The sequence below is a fragment of the Hyalella azteca genome, unplaced genomic scaffold (assembly GCF_000764305.2).
Source record: "Hyalella azteca isolate HAZT.00-mixed unplaced genomic scaffold, Hazt_2.0.2 contig13225, whole genome shotgun sequence".
Taxonomy (NCBI): Eukaryota; Metazoa; Arthropoda; class Malacostraca; order Amphipoda; family Hyalellidae; genus Hyalella; species Hyalella azteca.
The window spans coordinates 641,501-660,710 of NW_025943154.1; the positions used below are offsets into that span (position 1 = coordinate 641,501).

A 19,210-nucleotide genomic window follows, 5' to 3' on the forward strand; every position below is an offset into this window, starting at 1 on the left:
ACTGTACGACGTGTGTTCGTAACTGTGGGACGTGTGTTGTTAGTAACTGTATGACGTGTGTTGTTCGTAACTGTAAGACGTATGTTGTTAGTAACTGTATGACGTGTGTTGTTCGTAACTGTACGACGTGTGTTGTTCGTAACTGTACGACGTTTGCTGTTCGTAACTGTACGACGTGTGTTCGTAACTGTACGACGTGTGTTCGTAACTGTGGGACGTGTGTTGTTCGTAACTGTACGACGTGTGTTGTTCGTAACTGTACGACGTTTGCTGTTCGTAACTGTACGACGTGTGTTCGTAACTGTACGACGTGTGTTCGTAACTGTGGGACGTGTGTTGTTCGTAACTGTACGACGTGTGATCGTAACTGTACGATGTGCGTTGTTCGTAACTGTACGACGTTAGCTGTTCGTAACTGTACGACGCGTGTTCGTAACTGTACATGTGTTGTTCGTATGAATGCGTGATTCGTTCGATGAATGCGTGGTTGAGCACGCAATGTAAACTGTATGCACTACTGAAACAGTGTTTCTCGTTGCTCTGATTATGGTGGTTAATTTGCTTTGCTTTGTCACAATATTTTGATTTGAATGAGTACTCTGCATCACCGTCATTAAATGCAATATTAATGATGATATTGACAGCAACAAAGTAGTACGGAGTTAGACTCGCTGTTGTTAAGTGAAATTAAATTTCAAGAAGAAGTGTTACATTAAAATACTAAGATGGCAGGATGACCTTCAGTTCATGGCTGACTTCGAGAGGATGCTTTGAATCGTGCACGTTTCCTAGCGCACTGATAATTCACGACGAGTGACTTATAGATTAGGCACGATTCCTAGAAAATGCTAGAAAATGTTTTTTCTCTGTTAGAATTCATTTGAGTTAGGATTTCCGTGCCTAAAGAATTGCTGTCCAAGCTTCTATTCTTAATTTCGTATATCACGAATAGAGAAATGCTAAATTATTTTATACCTTATATATAAAAATTATTTTTCAAACAATCTGGTCGAAGAAGCGTTATTTATTAATTTTCCCGCATAAGAAACTTTATTATTAAATGAAGAGTAAAATCAAATTCGTGGTTGAGACGCTCCGTCTTGAGAAACAGAGAATTCAGAGGCAGCACAAATCGAGAAAAGTTTGATGTCCAGTCTGCGAGACGTTAGAATTTAATTAAGTGAATATAACAAACGAATTGGGACTATCGATCGTCGACTACTGCGTTGTGTTGCAGCTGACGACTTCAAATTTGTAGATCTTAGCTTTTTCCTACTAAATACTAAAAAAATTTCGCATATTATTCGATTTATAGCTTTATGTTCAACTTTCTAAGATAAAAAAAAGCGCATCTATTAGACCGGCAGAATTTTAATCTCGCCATGAAATTTTGTTGCTAAATATCAATTATTCTCGTATATCGTCTGTATCTGATCTCTCTTCTTCCCGTGAAAGCCAGTTGAAATGTGAAAAAAAGCTTTGAAATGAAAACAAATAGGATTTATTCATTTATTATTCACATCTAACATTGCCCTGCTCGCAATTCCAATCAACATCGTATATATTTTTTAATTAGTACGGAGTTAGATTTGCTGTTGAAAGAAACAACGAAAATGGTTCATCAACGAGAGTATAAATAACAATGAATTGAGATGTTGTGAAAGAATTAAAAAATGCATAGATTGAAGTTACCAGATACCTATATGATCTATGATCTTTATAACCGCTTCAAGAAGACTGTAGATTCAGCTTTCACCCGACATACTATTTACCTAATTTTCATTGCCCATTAAGATAGTTGACTAAAGTGACAGTTGACATCAGCATCAGATGACATCAGCGATAGTTGACATCAGCGTCAGATGACATTATCGTCAGTTGACATCAGCGTCAGATGACATTTTCGTCAGTTGACATTATCGTCAGTTGACATCAGCGTCAGTTGATATCAGCGTCAGATGACATCAGCGTCAGTTGACATCAGCGTCAGATGATATCAGCGATAGTCGACATTGATAGTTCTTCATTAAGATAATACAGGCTTTTGGAGGTTGTACGGCAGGAGATATACAGAGAAATTTTCTTCGCAGTTCTGATCTATAGTAGTTAATTACTACTAGAAACAGAGTCACTAGAATAGAAATTGTCTCTATTTTCAGTTACACAAACGACCGATGGAATTACGAAACAAAGAGACAACACAGACGTATATGAAGGTTCAAAGATAAAATTTTTAATTAATTCTTTCCTTCCGGAAATAAAAATTTTCAGTCGTTGTAAATTGTTGCAGTTTTTCAATATATGTGGTTAAGAAATGTCACGATCTTGACAACCGTATCCGTTTTCATTGACTGATAACACTCAACTTAAAGTAAGTAAAATGTTGATAATAATAATAGTATAAATAATAATATGATGTACCTAATAAATTAAAATATATTATCATATGATAAAAATAGAACATATCGATATGCACAAGTTAAGATCAAGTTTAGCCAATTGCTAACGTACCGCAATGTTTTGGTATCAGTTGCAACAGGATATTGGCGACTGGTGATTTACTGAAACGTTGCAAGAAATACAATTGACATGAATACAGAAGTACAGTTTGGAGCAGTACGTACATCCCAGGAGCACCAGACATGTAATATTCACAAAACTAAAATTAAATTAGAATTCAATGAAAGTATGTACAAAACGTTTTAAGGGGTAACATTCGAAACCCACGAATGTTTTTTCCGTCCGCTATCAACTTCTCGGAAATTCATTTTTTTATACCCTACGGACAACAATGCATTTAGACCATTATATAGGATTTTCATCACTTGCTATGAATACATTATTTCATTCGTGAATCGCGATCATAAATCTCCCGATCCTCAAAAGAAGTCGATGTCTCTAGGAATCTTGATTTTTTCACATCTTGGACCTCTGCTACCATCGTCGAATTTTTCCGCCCTGGCTTCTCGCGTCTGTAAGTTTGGATGACCACAGATCCATCGTTGGGCACCGCAGAGGCAGCCTGAAACACATCATAAATGTTGGTTCTTTTTAGCATAATTATATTAAGGATAGCAAGCTGTTTTGCAACAGGCTTACGGCTGCGGGTTTTACGGCTATGATCCTAGTAAAGGCATTAATAATAAGAAGTTTTCTATCAATAAAATGCATTGGAAGCATTGAAAACGAATAAGAAATTTCCAAATTAAATTTTGTATGACTTTTAATGATATCACTACATGTAGTATGGTCAGATTAATGCTAAACTTGTAATTTACCTGAATAATAAATTTGATGATAACTATTGGCATGACCGACCAAAAAAATACGAATAAATGAATAATCTTCATAATGAATTTATGCAAATTTTAAAAATGAATGGAACAGTCAATTGAATGGAGTGAGGCTTCATCCACTAGCTATGCACTATTTGCTGTTTTGTGCGTCATCCTGCCTCAGTTTGGCTCGGCTATGGGCGTATCAGTGCTACGTCCGCACTCAGCTAGTGCTGCAGGAAAAAAGTGTCATTTTTTTGGACAATATGACTCATTAATTTCATTTCTTTGAGTGTAGCAGAGACCTGATCAGGGTAAGCGCGGCGCAGTGGCTGCCGGTACACGACGCTGTAGAACTGCTGGTCTCCACACCCTGCCTTCAGCGCCGCCTCAGGATGCTGTGTTTGATTAATACGTCTCTTATTAACACGTCAACATATATAAACATTATTAAAAATTATCAATATTTCTAACATTATATTGATTAAAAACTTCAAAACTGGTAAATAATTATGCAGTGGTCACTTCTTGATGTTGGAAGCGATGCTCTGCCTCTGGATCATAGGTTGAAGAGGCAGAATGTTTGTACAAGACATCTGCGTACGCGTGATACTCAGCCTCAGCTGACGATCCTGAAAAGACAAATTATTTGTTAAATGTCAACTAGCAAAGATGAGATGTAGCGTGCAAAGTATTTTAGGTGAAGATAAAATAATATATTGTTTGGCCAAGCGATAGTAGACAATTTGATGTCACAGTTTTCGTTTTGGTACGCTTGGGAACGGCGTGCGCAAGAAGTGATCAATTTATAATCTAGTGAGTTTATCAATCAAGTGATCAATTTATAATCTAGTGAGTATGGTCAAACGTAGACAATTTGATGGCGCAGTTTATAGGCTGGAGTAGGGTTCAATTCAAGTACGAGTAGTGAGATGAGTCAACTAATTGAGTGTAGCTTTTAAACAACGAAAGAGAAACAGATTTGCAACTAGAAAATGGACGTGCATGATAAATTTATGGGATAAATTTGTTATATATTTGATCCTCAAACATGGTAGTGGTAAGGCCGTCGTTATTCGCGAGTTATAAAAATGACAGTAACGTAGCATTCGTTACTCGATGGTGAAGACGCCTGCTACCAGCCCGTTATTCACTGGCTATATAATAACCATCAGGCAAATGTTGTTGAAACAACGTTAACGTTGTTAGGGACCGCCTGTAAATATAATAATTTTATCGATAGTTAGGTATGCTTATTTATTGACTAGTCCCCATCAACGTAACGTTGATTCAATGAAAAGACGTTTTAAACATTGTTGATTCAACGTAACAAGATTAGTGGGTTACTAACTGGATTCTACTCCTCGGACGTGATGCCTGCTGGTGTTGGCGACTTTTTTCTTAAAGTTGTCGTCGTCTGTTTTGACGTCATTCTGAATAACGTCAGAGGAGATGTAACTATTGAGTCCGTTGCTGGAAGGCTTTGCGGTCGCCAAACGCGACCGACCTTGAAAAGAAGGAAATCTATTTAGTTCTTCGACTTCTTTCTTCAAATAATTATGCATTTATACGCTTGAAATTCACTAAGAAGAAGCCTACAAATGTTTCAATAAGATTTAAAAAAATTTAAGGCTCTAGATTCCTTTTTTGGTAATCGTAAGAAAAAAATGCACACAAAATGCTAAGCGCAGAATCTCCTTACACGCTGACTTTTTGTTTACAAATTGATATGTGTTTATGACATTTCAATATTTCAACTGGATAGATAACACGATCTGACTAGTTGAAATAACACGGGCATCTCATGTAAAAGCGAAGCTACCCTGCCTGATTTCGCCGAAGTAGTCGCTTATATGCTCTAATTCTTTTGCATTGAAAAATTGCATAATGTTTCTATATGTTGAAAATTACTAATAAAAAGTCAAAATTTCTTGAAGCTGAAAGACTTGGATCAATTTTGGACTAAAAAGTAATATAGGATCTTGATATATTTAAGCTTTTTGCGAAGGTAAGCCCTTACGACTTCTGATTTTGCGAAGGTATTCATAATATCAATAAGTAATTACGATTTCTGATGCAGAGGAGAAGCTTGACCGCGGCGCCGAGCAGCAGCAGCAGACACGACAGCGCCGGCGCTACGACGCGCATGTCCTGCCATACCGCGGCCGTGTGCGGGCCCTGACCGGCTGTGGCGCGGCTCCACGGGCTGTCCACACCTGTGATTAAATTTATCTTTGATATATATGATATAATATATGATATATCTTTGATATATAATTATAATAATATATGATATATAATGATAACAATTATTTTTCCTAAGTAATCAGCTTGAACAATCGCTTCTAGGTATAATTAAGTTGCAGCAACCATTTTTATTTGTTAAACGATGACGCTTTATGGCAGAATGTAGCTTTCTGCAGTGTTTTGGGTATTCACTATCAGAAAAAGTGTGGATATTTTTCGTTACGATAATGATTTTGATTATTATGGATATCATGCAACTTCCGTGTCAGGAGTGACCTAAAGCGAGGTCGGCCTGTAGGCTGAACACGGCGATTTTTCGTCACGATAATGAATATGATTTCGTTATAAATGATTATGATGATTATGATTATGATGGATATCATGCAACTGCCGTGTGAGGAGTGACCTAAAGCGAGGTCGGCCTGTAGGCTGTACACGGCCGCCGTAGCGCCGGCCGAGTTGTGGGCCGTGACGCGCAGGAGACGCACGGTATGCAGGGGCTCCAGGCCGCCCACCGTCAGCGTGCGCGTAGGCGCAACCTCGGCGTTTACTGAAATTTAATAACGATATCTCAATGAATAAAAAAAACTTGGTAAAAACGTGGTAATTTTTTTATATATTTATTACTTCTGATGATAAAAACGTGGCAAAATTTTTTTAATTATTACTTCTGATGATCAAATCTTGAATTGTTAGGCAGCATAAGCATGCACGCCAAATTTCAAGTTTCTAGGATCTTCAGAAGTGCTCTAAATTAAGGTTTGAATTTTTTATGACAGAAAGAGACGAAACGAAACTAAGAAAAACGTTGTAATAAATGCGGAAATCAAAAAGAGTTCAATGACTAATGTCGATAAAATTAATTACAATTAAGAGAGTTCAATTCATAATATCAATAAGTAAATTAGAAATTAAAATAATATTAATTGCGTAAATTAGTAAGAGTTCAATGAACAATTTCGATTCAACGAATAATAATAAATTTCAACTGCATAAAATAAATGAATTAATTAATATTAATTCAATGACCTATGTAGGCAAGAACGATAAGATAGGTTATCATTGGAATGGTAAAATTTTCTGAATTTAAGTAAACAAATAGATTTAGAGTATAAAATTCATTCTGAGATATTTTCATAAAAAATCGTGCTCTATAAAATGAATGCTTAAATAAAATGGTGTTCAGTAAGAGTAATGAGAATGTCATGGTCAGTTTGCGATAAAACTGCCTAAAATCAACTGAACAAATATATCTAAACCAAATTATTCTATAAGTGATCCTTGTTCAATAAGAGTAATGAGAATGTTAATGGGCAGTTTGGGATAAAATTTCCTGAAATTAACTGAACAAATATACCTAAACAAAATTATTCGAGAAGTGATCCTATGTAATATTGTTCACCCATTCTCCAGTGGTCGTCTCCGAGCTTGCGTTCGACAGTGAAGTGGGTGATGGGGCACCCGCCAGACTGCCAGAGCCCGAGGTAAAGGGTGACTTGGGTGCCGTTTTGGGTGATGAACTGGAACTGCGGGGGCGCTTCTGGAGGACTGCCTTTTGTGGTCACGTCAATTACGGGTGAAGAGTCGCTGCTGCCTGGAGGCGGTCGACTCGATTAAGCTCATTAATTTATATTAAAATATTTCGAGAAAAAACCTTTTGACATTCGTGTGCATAAATCGATTAGAATAATTATTTATCAGCCATAGTCGTAATTTTGTTACTTCCATTGATAATCGCCAAAAAATATTCGTCGAGCATTGGGCATGTCTCATCGTATTATTTGACACGATTGCAACTCGAAGTGCTTGTTTCTATCATGATGGCATGTTTTGAGCATGATGCCTGCCTCACCAACAGAGTTGTTGACATGATGGCAACACAAAGGGCATGTTTTGAGAATTATGGCGACATAGAGAACATTTTATGAGTATTATGACCGTCTCACCTACAAAGTTGTTGACATGATGGCAACACAAAGGCCATGTTTTGAGAATTACGGCGACATAGAGAACATTTTATGAGTATTATGGCCGCCTCACCTACAGTTATTGACGTGATGACAACACTAAGGCCATGTTTTGAGGGTTATGACAAGTTAAAGAACATTTATGAGTATTATGGCTGTTGAGAATTATGGCAACATAAAACATTTTATGAGTATTAAGGCTGCCTCACCAACAGAGTTGTGGCAGATCATGAAGAGTTTGTAGCGACTGCCACACTCCAGTCCTGCGAGGGTTGCGTGAGAATCCTTCACCGACGTCTCCTTTGTGTCCCCGAGCTCCGTCCTGAGGGACTCATGAATTAATAGACTCACAGGTACCAAGTTATGATATATTAGTGGAAATAAATTATGGATTGATGAATGGCATGATAAATTCAAATCAAATCCGATTTGAGAAATGAAAACAATGTAGCATAATAAGGTGAGACAGCCTTTTATAAATAAATGATTGTGCGTGACTGCACTCACAGGTTAGTCAGGTTAACAATATCCAGGCAGGCAGGTCACCTGTAGTAGAGGGTGGCTGCAGTCACAGGCGAGCCACCGTCGTCTGTGACGTGCCACTGCAGACGAACAGACGACGACGTCGTTTTGGTGACGTGCAACGATGGCGGTGATGGAGGCACTGCACGTTCCGTAAGCCAATTTAGTTTATAAAATTTTTCGCTGCATGTTTCGTACACCAATTTAGTTTATAATTTTTTTGTTAGAGGTGTAATATAAAAATATTATTATTGTTCATCACTAAATATTCATCAGAATGTTTTTCAAGCGATTGAGGATGTAAGAGATTACCTCGCGAATGTAAAGTGCTATATGAACAAAACACTTGATCGTTTTCGTAAAATTAGCGGGAAGATTACGGAATTTTTTTCAAATTGCGTTGATTTAAATGCCGAGAATCATGGTTTTTATGTGGAAGCAGTTTCTACTGAGCCATGTTACTTTTTGCCATATTTCATTTCGTATGTTTATGTAAGAAACCCGCTACGATGAGGCTGTAGTACATATTATTAGAGTTAAATTTAATAATTAAGTTGCACATCAGTTCGAATGAATATGTATAATAACCCGCACATGTATGATACCCATCACGGTGAGGCTGTAATGAATGCTGCCAATGTTAAGATTAATAACTAAGCAGTATTTCACTGGGAATGAATGTGTATGATACCCAGCACGGCGAGGTTGTAGTGAATGCTGCCAGTGTTAAAATCAATAACTAAGTCATATTTCACTTGGAATGAATGTGTATGATACCCAGCACGGTGAGGTTGTAGTGAATTCTGCTTATAATGATAACTTAGTCGTATTTCACTGAGAATAAATGTGTATGGTACCCAGCACGGTTAAGTTGTAGTGAATCCTGCCCATAATAATAATTAAGTCATATTTCACTTGGAATGAATGTGTATGATACCCAGCACGGTGAGGTTGTAGTGAATGTTGTCCGTGTTGAACTGATTGGCGGCGGTACAGCGATATTGGCCACCGCTGCTCCGGTCAACGTTCAGCAAACGCAGAGCATTGTTCTCCGTCACCTGCCATCTGTGAGCCAGGAAACGAGTCGTAACTTGAAGAAATTTCATTTTGAAAATTTAACATTGTCTAAACCTGAAGAAATTTCACATTGAAAATTTCATATTGTCTGAACCTGAAGAAATTTCATGTCTAAAATGTCATACTGTCTGAACCTGGAGAAATTTCATGTTGAAAATTTCATATTGTTTGAACCTGACAGAAATTTCATGTTGAAAACTTATTGCAGATTGTCGTAACTTGATGAATTTTCATAGAAAAGCGAATCAGGCAGCATATAACTATATAATTACGAATATTAGAATGGCGAGAAACGTGGCTTGAGAGTAAATGAAGAGGAAAAGCGGAAAATGAAAAGAAAAAACGGAAAAAACAAACGCGGCTACCTGACTCTGGCCTGTCCATGTCCGCCTTTGCTGTGCAGCAGTTGGTGGTCGTGCGTCCAAGACACGTTCGGTTGAGGCTGTCCGGCCGTGCGACATTCTAGGAGCACGTCTGTGCGCCAGGCTGCGCTCACACTGCCCCCAACCGACCATATGCCGGCACCAACTGTCATATAGGGCAATTCTAAATTTGAACAATTATAATAATAATAATAATAATAGTGGTTTCAGGGTTTATTAGGCCATAGGCCTGTCGCCGATTCTTAACATCACAGAACATCCACAGCTTGTTGCGGTTATACGGAACTTATAACCCCACATACACGGAATTAGACCATGAAAATGATAAACAGATATTTTGATCACGTTACATTCTTGAATCAAATTTTAGGGAACAGTACGAATGTGGGCGATAGAGGGAAGAAAGTAAGGGTAAATATTTTGCAGTACCTTCTTCAGTGAGAGTAAGAGAAGCTATGGGGCTGTCTGGGCTCAGCCCTGCGGCAGACTCTGCTTGGACCCACAACTGTAATATTTACGGTAATCAGTAAAATTAGAACAAATGAAAATTCAAAAGTTATTTTTGATGCTTACAATTGAAAAACAATGAAATTATTGTTTAAGTGTGAATTTGCTTCCAGTGTACTTGAATAAAAGAGTTCATAGTACATACTGAAAAAATTTGCACCGATTCAGGATAATCACTGATTAACCTGATCAAGGATGGATAATCACTGATCAGTCCTTAAAAACGTGAATATTAATAAGATGATAGATCAGAGTTGTGCTAGGATTCCTCGATACCACAATTTTCACTGAATTGAGGCCCCAAGTCATGCTCTAAAAGTAATATATCTACCCGTGAAATGAACATTCGCGTGCCACAAATTCGAAGGCATTGCGGTTGAACTAATGAACTACTATGGAAGCAAGTTCTTCTACAGAAGTTCAGGAGTTCTTAGTAAGTTCTTAGGAGTTCACACACAATATTCTACCTTATTGAGCGTATGGAAATGATACATTTTTTGGCCGATGAATCGTCGATCGGCATGTAAAAGAATGGAAATAAGATTGAACTACTAAATAAGAAGTTATGGACCTTGACGAGCGCATGCGTAGGCAGTTCCCATATTTTGTAGAATCGCGTTTCGTCATCGCCGGTGCGCAGAAGCAAGTTCTTCTATAGAAGTTTAGGAGTTCTGAGTAAGTTTTTAGAGGTTCACACACAATATTTTACCTTGACGAGCGTATGCTGTGGCAGTTCCCGTATTTTGTAGTGGCGCGTCTCGCCATCGCCGGTGCGTAGAAGCAAGTTCTTCTATACAGTTTAGGAGTTCTTAGTAAGTTCTTATGAGTTTCCACACAATATTTTACCTTGACGAGCTTATGCTGAGGCAGTTCCCGTATTTTGTAGTAGCGCGTCCCGTAATCGCCGGTGCGTAGAAGCAACTTCTTCCATAGGAGTTTAGGAGTTCTTAGTAAGTTCTTACGAGTTCACACACAATATTTTACCTTGACGAGCGTATGCGTAGGTAGTTCCCTTATTTTGTAGTATCGCGTCTCGCCATCGCCGGTGCGGTGAGATCCAGTGTCATGCGGGACGCCGTCCACTTGCCAGTTGACGACGTAACTTACGATGCGTCCGCGCGGATGCCGCGGAGTCGTCCAACTTACGACCACGGAGTTACGGTCGTACGCTACGGCGCGGATGCGGTGCGGTGCGTCCGGAACTACGTAAATGTGAAATAAACACGATGAATATGTGAAGAAAATTAGTAATTGATGTTCGATAACATTGCATGATCGACATGAACATTTGGTAGATCGTGTGTCCCTGCGATGCGCAATGAACAACGAAAGGTTCAAAAATTAATGATGACTTGAGATCATCTATGCACTACAATAAAACAATATAGGTCTTAGTTTGCTAGGGGCTTCGTTTTCTAGCTTAGTGTTGCTCCAATTTTGCCATTAGGAACATGAAAGGAAAAACCATCAAACCAGTAATGAAGAAAATATTAAATGATGCTTCGTCATCCCGAATTTTCTTCCTATGCATCTGTGATTATAAACTGCCTAGTTATAAATTCTCAAGTTTTCTCAATTACCATTACTTAAAGTTCACCATAAAAGTATTCTTTACATTGTCATGTGTTCTCAACTATCATTTTTTAAATGTCCACCACGATAATATCCTAAATTAAAAATGTAACTGACTTCCTTCCTTGGTGGTGCACAGAAGCTGAGGAGAAATTGTCAAGTTTTCTCACCTATTATTACTTAAATGTTGACCAATAATTTAGCCTAAATAAAAGTTATAACTGACTTCCTTCCTTGGTGGTGCACAGGAGCGGAGGAGAAATTGTCAAGTGTTTTCACCTATCATTACTTAAATGTTGACCAATAATTTAGCCTAAATTAAAGTTATAACTGACTTCCTTCCTTGGTGGTGCACAGGATCGGAGGAGAAGGGCTGCCGTATCCTGCCTGCGTGGCGGCAGAGACCTGGACGCTGTAGGCGCTCCAGGAGGCCAGACCGTCGATGCTCGCGGTCACGTTCTGGGTCTCGACCACGCCGGATATGTTGGTGCGAGAGGCACCGAGAGACACTCTGCTGCTCCCGTCCTTTATGTGTGAAGATTCTGCAAGGAAATTATATTTGTGAAGATTCTGAAAGGAAATTATAAAATTTAAATGCATGGCTTTTGAGGAATTTTTTAAATGCAAAAAAAAAATGAAGAATTTGTTTAGCCATGGTATCATATTAACACGGTTTCACCTAGCAAAATTATCTCGATCACTTTGCGCATAAGGGTCATTAGCTTGTCTAGTGAGGTTAACTATAGTAAGCAAGTCTATTACTGACGACGAATAATATCGATTACTGTTATTGCATTTGTAGACTAAGAGTTTATTGCTTTTTCCGGTGAAGAAACCTTATAGACTGACATAACCGGTCAATTAAAAAATTTAAGGGGGGCCAAAAATCAGCCAGACCCTTCCTATACGTATTCGAGAAAGTACGTATTATTGTGTATTAATAATATTATATATATTATATTATTATGTATTATATTAATACGCATTAAATACGTATTCGAGCAACTAAGTATTTTCCTCACCTGACTGGACAGCTGGAACGTACGTGACCCTGTAGCCAACGACGATACCGTTCGCGTCGTCCTGAGGGAGAGGTTGCCAGGAGATCTCCAGGGCCGTGGGGGAGACACCAGCACACCGCACCCCTGAAGGGGGGCTGCTGGGTCCTTGAAGAAAAGGGACTACAATGAAGTGACCACAAGTATGTGGTATTGATTTCTAGTGATCTTTATCTGTTCACTATTTGTAATATATATGATTGCAAAAAACATAGTCAAATATGGTGATTTCGATAACTCCTACACAACGTCTAACATAGAACTTTCTCTTCAGTGAAAAAAATTAATTATCGTTTGGTCAATTATTGCTCGGCCAGTTTCAAAAGTCGGCAGAAGTTATTGGACGAATTAAATAAATTATTAAAGTCAATAAGATTCCAGAATGCCGAGTTCAACTCACTGTCCTGCAGTGTGCGTGTGGTGACCGGTTCAGAGGGTGGACCGGCCCCCTGAGCGTTGAAGGCTCTCACCACGACGGAGTAACTAGTGTAGGGCACCAGGCCTGACACTGCACTGTGATGACTAGTGTCACCACCTGATCCCACCGTCGTGAAGTTGTAAGACAACGCATCGTCTTGTGATGAATCTCTGCAACAAATGGAATAATGTATTTTCTATGTAGAAGGATGACATCAAACTAAAGTAAGGTTCAATGTAGCTCAATGGCAGTAAATATTGAGGTCCAATTTAATTGCGGTAAATTGAAAGAAAATTTAAATAGGCTGCAAAAGGGGATGAGTTTAGGTCGGTTTCATCGAAACCCACAAGCACCACTCAACGGACTTAGGCGATGCCTATAGAATGAGTTTGGCTCGGGCTCAGCGAGCACCTCAAGCGCTACTCACTGGACTCGGGCGATGCCTATAGGATGAGTTTGGCTCGGACTCAGCGAGCACCTCAAGCGCCACTCACTGGACTCGGGCGATGCCTATAGGATGAGTTTGGCTCGGACTCAGCGAGCACCTCGAGCGCCACTCACCGGACTCGGGCGATGCCGAGGTAGAAGCCAAGCAGGCGTCCGTGCCGCGACTCCGGCGAAGGCGACTCCCAGCGCACGGCGAGGCTGGTAGACGATGCCGCAGTTACCTGAAATAAAAATATTACATGATAAAAATTGCAACAATTTGCAAACTTAGCTCTTTTATCGACGAAAATGTTCCAGTTTTCTGCGGAAATGCTATTCCCCCCGATTCGGAAAGTCATTCGATTGCTAAGCCAATATAATTTTTTTGTTATCCAATTTCAGTGTAGATTTAGAAAATATTTTGTGATGAGTTGTTTTGTTAGACCGCAAGCGCTCATTTCAACTTGCATAAATTACTTGCCTGAATCTAACAAGGGTATAATGACGTGAAAAAAAAAACAAATATAGAGAGAAATAATTAATTTTTAACCTCATTACAAAATAAAAAGTGTATTGAATTGCGCATATAGTTCTCAAATTTATAATAAGTATAATACATATTGAGAATAATAATAATAACAATAGTATTATATTTCCCATATTGAAATAATAGTAATAATTCCTTTATTTTACAGATTGTTATTCGATAAATAACATGTTCAATTCGAACAAGTATGTAACTGTACTGAACCCACCTGGACGTCGCGCGGAGCACCACTGGGTTTCTCCTCCTCAGTGCGGTGGGTCACTGCCCCACTGAAGTTACCCCGCCCCACCCTGTTGGCGGCGGCCACGGCCACCGTGTACCACGACGCCGGCAGGAGTCCTTCTAGTGTTGTGTGCGTCGTGGTCCCTTGGACGTGCACCTCCGTCGGGGTGGTCGAGGACACTGGGCAATCCAAGACTTCATATTAAGTTGAGGTACTTTAAAGTTTATCATTTATTGTTCAGGGTAAGTAACAAAAAATCAAAATCTAAAGTAAAGTAAAAGTAATTAAATAATTTTTTAGTGGGCGGTAATGCAATTCCGTGGTTTGCAGGTAGTTAAGTTGAGATACTTCAAAGTTAATCATTTCTTTCAGGGGAAGTATTCAGGGTAAGTACCGAAAAATCAAAATCTAGAATAGAGGAAAAGTAATTAAATAATTTTTCAGTGGGCGATAATGCAATTCCGTGGTTTGCAGGTAGAAAACTTCCGAAACAAAACAATGGTAGTCAAGTTCGTCCATGAGAGGGCAACCTAGATGTAAACCTAACGATCGTGCTATCGAACTTCTTTTTAGTACAAAGTGTGGCCAAGGTAGATGTAGTGACCGATTTCTCGTGTGTGATTAGTGGGTTTAGTTTGAAAAACCTTCGGTTATTGACTGGTAAAGTCAAAAACATTTAACTTTATTGATAGTAATTTATTGATAATAATTTATCAATAATTATAATTTATTAATAATTAGATAATTTAAATTTATTGATAGGGCCCAGACACTTACCCTCCTGCTGGAGGCTGTGGCGCACGATGTAGGAGGTGATATTGCCAGCGGTCTCTGTAGGCGGACGCCACCGCAACATCAGGTGCCGAGACCCAGACTCTTCTACGCGCAATGCCTGCACCTCGCCGGGGACGTCTGCGAGAAAAATAAACTATGTGAGAAAATTCGTTTTTGCGTGTAAATAAAAAGGAAACTACGTGAGAAAATTGTTTTTTGCGTGTAAACAAAAAGGAAACTACGTGAGAAAATTGGTTTTTACGTGTAAATAAAAAGGAAACTACGTGAGAAAATTTGTTTTTACGTGTAAATAAAAAGGAAACTACGTGAGAAAATTTGTTTTTACGTGTAACTAAAAAGGAAACTACGTGAGAAAATTGTTTTTTTACGTGTAAATAAAAAGGAAACTACGTGATAAAATTCGTTTATGTTGGTAAATAAAAAGGAAACTACGAGAGAAAATTGGTTTTTACGTGTAAATAAAAAAGAAACTACGTGAGAAAATTCGTTTTTGCGTGTAAATAAAAAGGAAACTACGTGAGAAAATTCGTTTTTGCGTGTAAATAAAAAGGAAACTACGTGAGAAAATTCGTTTTTGGGTGTAAATAAAAAGGAAACTACGTGAGAAAATTCGTTTTTACGTGTAAATAAAAAGGAAACTACGTGAGAAAATTGTTTTTTACGTGTAAATAAAAAGAAACTACGCGAGAAAATTGGTTTTTACGTGTAAATAATTAGTTAAACAAGAGAGAATTTCAGGGAATCGAGATAGTTTCATTGTGTGCCGAGATCGCAATTATTTTTATTTGAAAAACTATTGGAAAACTGAACAGCATAATTATTGCTCTATGAAATCATTTCATATGATCCTAAAATTAATTCAACTGTCCGCGAACAAAAAAGAGAAATTCAAAGTCCGCGAAGAAAAAAATGCCAAAAAAAGCCTATAACTAAATAAATACTAGTATATTTGTAAGTTTCTGTGTAAAAATTCAATTTTTTTACAGTTTTTACAATTTATTTAGGAAGTACCAATATCATAAATTTCAGCCGGCCAGCGCAATTGAAAAAAAATATAACTCAGTACTCACTGCAGTGAGTGACAGAAAGCGCATTTTCTCGTCGACGAAAACATGAAGTCACGGACGGACAGACGGACGGACATGGCGAGCACAATAGTGCATTTTTCTATAAATGAGAAAATGTGCTAAAAAACAAATCGCGGAATTTTTCCGAAAAAATACCGTCTGGCAACCCTGATTTATAATCGAGCTCGAACCTTCGACCAAGAGTTTGAAGACGGCTGTCCGTGAGCCGTGCGGGTTCGAAGCCTCGCAGCGATACGATCCCGAGTCCTGGAGGCCAACCTTCTCTATGGTGAGACGGGCGGCGCTGCCACCGTCTTTGACGTCCGTGGTGTGCTCAACGATAAACCTGCAGTATAAACTTTCATTTACAAACAAATACAGAAAAGTATTCATTTTTACAGTATTCATTTACAAAGGAATGCATTGTGATCAGGTCGTATTTTTCATTTCAATTCAATTTGATTGAATGAAATATTTATAATGAACGAAGTAAGCTCGAAGTAATGAACGTATTTCCCTTTTCGACCTGGAAAGTGAGGCGAGTTCTCGCTGGTCTCGACTCCAGCGCAGGCTGAGGGGCGGGTCTCCGAACGCCTTACACTTGAGGGTTGCCGCCGCCCCAACCCGTACCTCGACCGTGGGCGACTCGGAACTCAACCGGGGAGGTTCTATGGAGCATAAGGAGGGTGTATGATTTTGTTGAGAATTGGTGTAGTTCGGCAGAAGTTTCTCTTTTATGCAAGTTTGATTGAAGACCAGAGCATGCTTTTTATTAATAATCTTCTTGTTCGTCTTTTCAAAGAGTAGAACCAAATTTTTTGCTGGCGCCGGGAGATAAAAAAGACATTGGAATAGATTGCGACATTTCGAAAATACAGTTTTCTATATCAAGCAGGTGAAAATTTTGTTGAGAAGCATAAATACCGCCATAGTGTTGAATAAGGTAGATGATATATACTGAACAAATGTGAATATTAATAACAATTAAGTTGGTTTTAATCTGAATCGCGAACGTCTACGTCACAGAATTTAACTTGGAAGTTATTTGAGACATATATTTATGTATTAAGATGTTGAAAAAATTTATTAGTATAATTGAGAGAATATAACTTATAAACAATAATTCACTTAAAATAAATTTTTAAGCAAATAGGTTGATGCTGCGATTAATTAATTTTTGACATTACACACGGTAGGGACCTCGGCATCAGGGACAGCGTATTCATAAACATTTAATACAAAATTTTCATGAAATTCCATAAATTGAAATAATTATCGTCGTAAAATTAATTATCCGGAAAACAAGAACAACCAATACACAAGTGTCATAGGGAAAGTGTAATGGGCGCGCATATTGTAACGCTTTCACTGTAATTAGTTTCGAAATTTGTCACGTAGAGTATACAATTACGAGTACATAGAGTACATAGAGTACATACATTTACGAGTTAAATCGCTTCTTTGATGTACCAATGGTTACAGTAGTTACTAGAACTTTGAGGTCGCCGACTTATTCCCTTTTTGTGATTTGATCTTGGGAATAATTAACGGGCAGAAAAATAAAAGTATACAAAAATAAAATAAACACTTACTACGGAAAATAGCAAAAATCTCACCCTGAACCAAGACGGATATGATTTTGGAGAGACCTGCACCGACACCGTTGGTAGCCTGACACAGATACCTCCCTTCGTGTGTCTTCTTGATGGCGCTGAAGAACAAAGAATTCTCGGCATCTGTTCCCATGATCGCAGACAAGCTTCTTGTGTCTGCCGAGTTCTCCATTTCTCTCGGAAGAAAATCTCGCTTAGAAAAGGATTTTTTAGATGTATCCATTTTTTTATTGATGTGGTGTAACGTCGAGAAGGAGTTTGCCGTTGACTGGGTGAGGAAATAACGTCTTCGTGAAAAATTGTCGTGGAATTTGGATGTTTGCCAATTTTCGTTTTGAAAGCGAGGAGCCCAGATCGTCTCTGGATCACTGAAGCTGCGCGCGCTCGAGTTAATGGCGTGAACCGGAGCCCATTTTCCCTTTGCTGTGAACGAGAAATTTAGTTCAATTTATTAACTGAAACTAATTTAATTTAGTGTGTTTTGTACAGCGCGATCACCTCAGGAAAGAAACGCATGTGAAAGAAAGAGTGGGGTCAAAGAAATTTTTTTTTATACGACTTTGGTATGAATTTTGCTGAAGAGAGCAAAGGAATCCATAATTCATTTAAATCCAACTTACGTTTAAACCTACGGTCCAGGAAGACTTAAGCCTTCATTGCTATTGGGCTAATGTTTTTGAAGAGGATTGGCAAAAAGTTTTCTGAATTTGCCGCCTGGTAAGCGGGTTCAGATTGTTATTCTTTCCTCAATATTCATAATATAAATAAATAAATTACATTTATTTTTTAACCCACCCGTCTCTTTCCTCCACGCCATGACAGGGGGCGGGGACCCCTGGGCCGAGCACGGCACTCTCACGGCGCTGTCGTGTGTAGCGCTCACGTCGTGAGGCTCGTCCTGCCACTGTGGCGGCACTGTCGTGGCACACGAACATTGCTGTTTATATTACTGCTCCAGCACTAATATATAATTAAACTTATTACATATACTTATATTACTGCTTCGACACTAATATATACTTATACTTATTACTTATACTCATATTACTGCTCCAATACTAATATATACTTGTATTTATTACTTATACTTATATTACTGCTTCGAACTAAATATCTAAACACCAGTATATTGCTTCGACACTAATATATACTTATACTTATTACTTATACTTATATTACTGCTTCGGCGCTAAATATATAAACACCAATAAACCTGATGAGTGAAACGTTCCTCACTGATGAGGGGAGTTTTCGTTGACGACAGTCAGAGCCAGTAATTTTTATGCGAGGTTTAACATATTTTGACCGTGAAATGAATTTAGGAACTAGGTTAATAGGGAATTGTATTAATTATGACACTACTTCACTTTACCGTGCACCACTCCACCTCACCGTGCACCACTCCACCTCACCGTGCACCACGCCACCTCACCGTGCACCACTCCACCTCACCGTGCACCACACCACCTCACCGTGCATCACGCCACCTCACCGTGCATCACTCCACCTCACC

General features: G+C 38.6%; 1 protein-coding gene across 1 annotated transcript; it reads right to left on the reverse strand.

Annotated features, from left to right (window-relative positions):
• Positions 1-1,504: 1,504 nt before the first annotated feature.
• Positions 1,505-19,176, reverse strand: LOC108664992 (Down syndrome cell adhesion molecule-like protein Dscam2). The gene is made up of 24 exons (XM_047883548.1): positions 19,170-19,176; positions 18,493-18,612; positions 17,701-18,120; positions 16,611-16,752; positions 16,276-16,430; positions 15,000-15,134; positions 14,208-14,401; positions 13,588-13,694; positions 13,009-13,196; positions 12,573-12,716; positions 11,886-12,092; positions 10,963-11,180; positions 9,901-9,976; positions 9,454-9,616; positions 8,949-9,076; positions 8,036-8,153; positions 7,699-7,811; positions 6,925-7,116; positions 5,929-6,072; positions 5,342-5,491; positions 4,627-4,782; positions 3,801-3,907; positions 3,581-3,673; positions 1,505-3,022 (listed from the first exon to the last, which is right to left on the reverse strand). Exons 1-24 carry the CDS (start codon positions 19,174-19,176, stop codon positions 2,840-2,842), a joined length of 3,660 nt encoding a protein of 1,219 aa, XP_047739504.1. The 3' UTR covers positions 1,505-2,839.
• Positions 19,177-19,210: the final 34 nt, after the last annotated feature.

What these genes read in the sequence shown, in the direction of transcription:
- LOC108664992 (XM_047883548.1), bottom strand. An exon ending in CATGGACAGGCCAGAGTCAG is followed by an intron (nt 9,077 to 9,453) that starts GTAGCCGCGTTT and finishes CCTGGCTCACAG; the next exon opens with ATGGCAGGTGACGGAGAACA. An exon ending in ACAGGCCGACCTCGCTTTAG is followed by an intron (nt 5,492 to 5,928) that starts GTCACTCCTCAC and finishes ATTTAATCACAG; the next exon opens with GTGTGGACAGCCCGTGGAGC.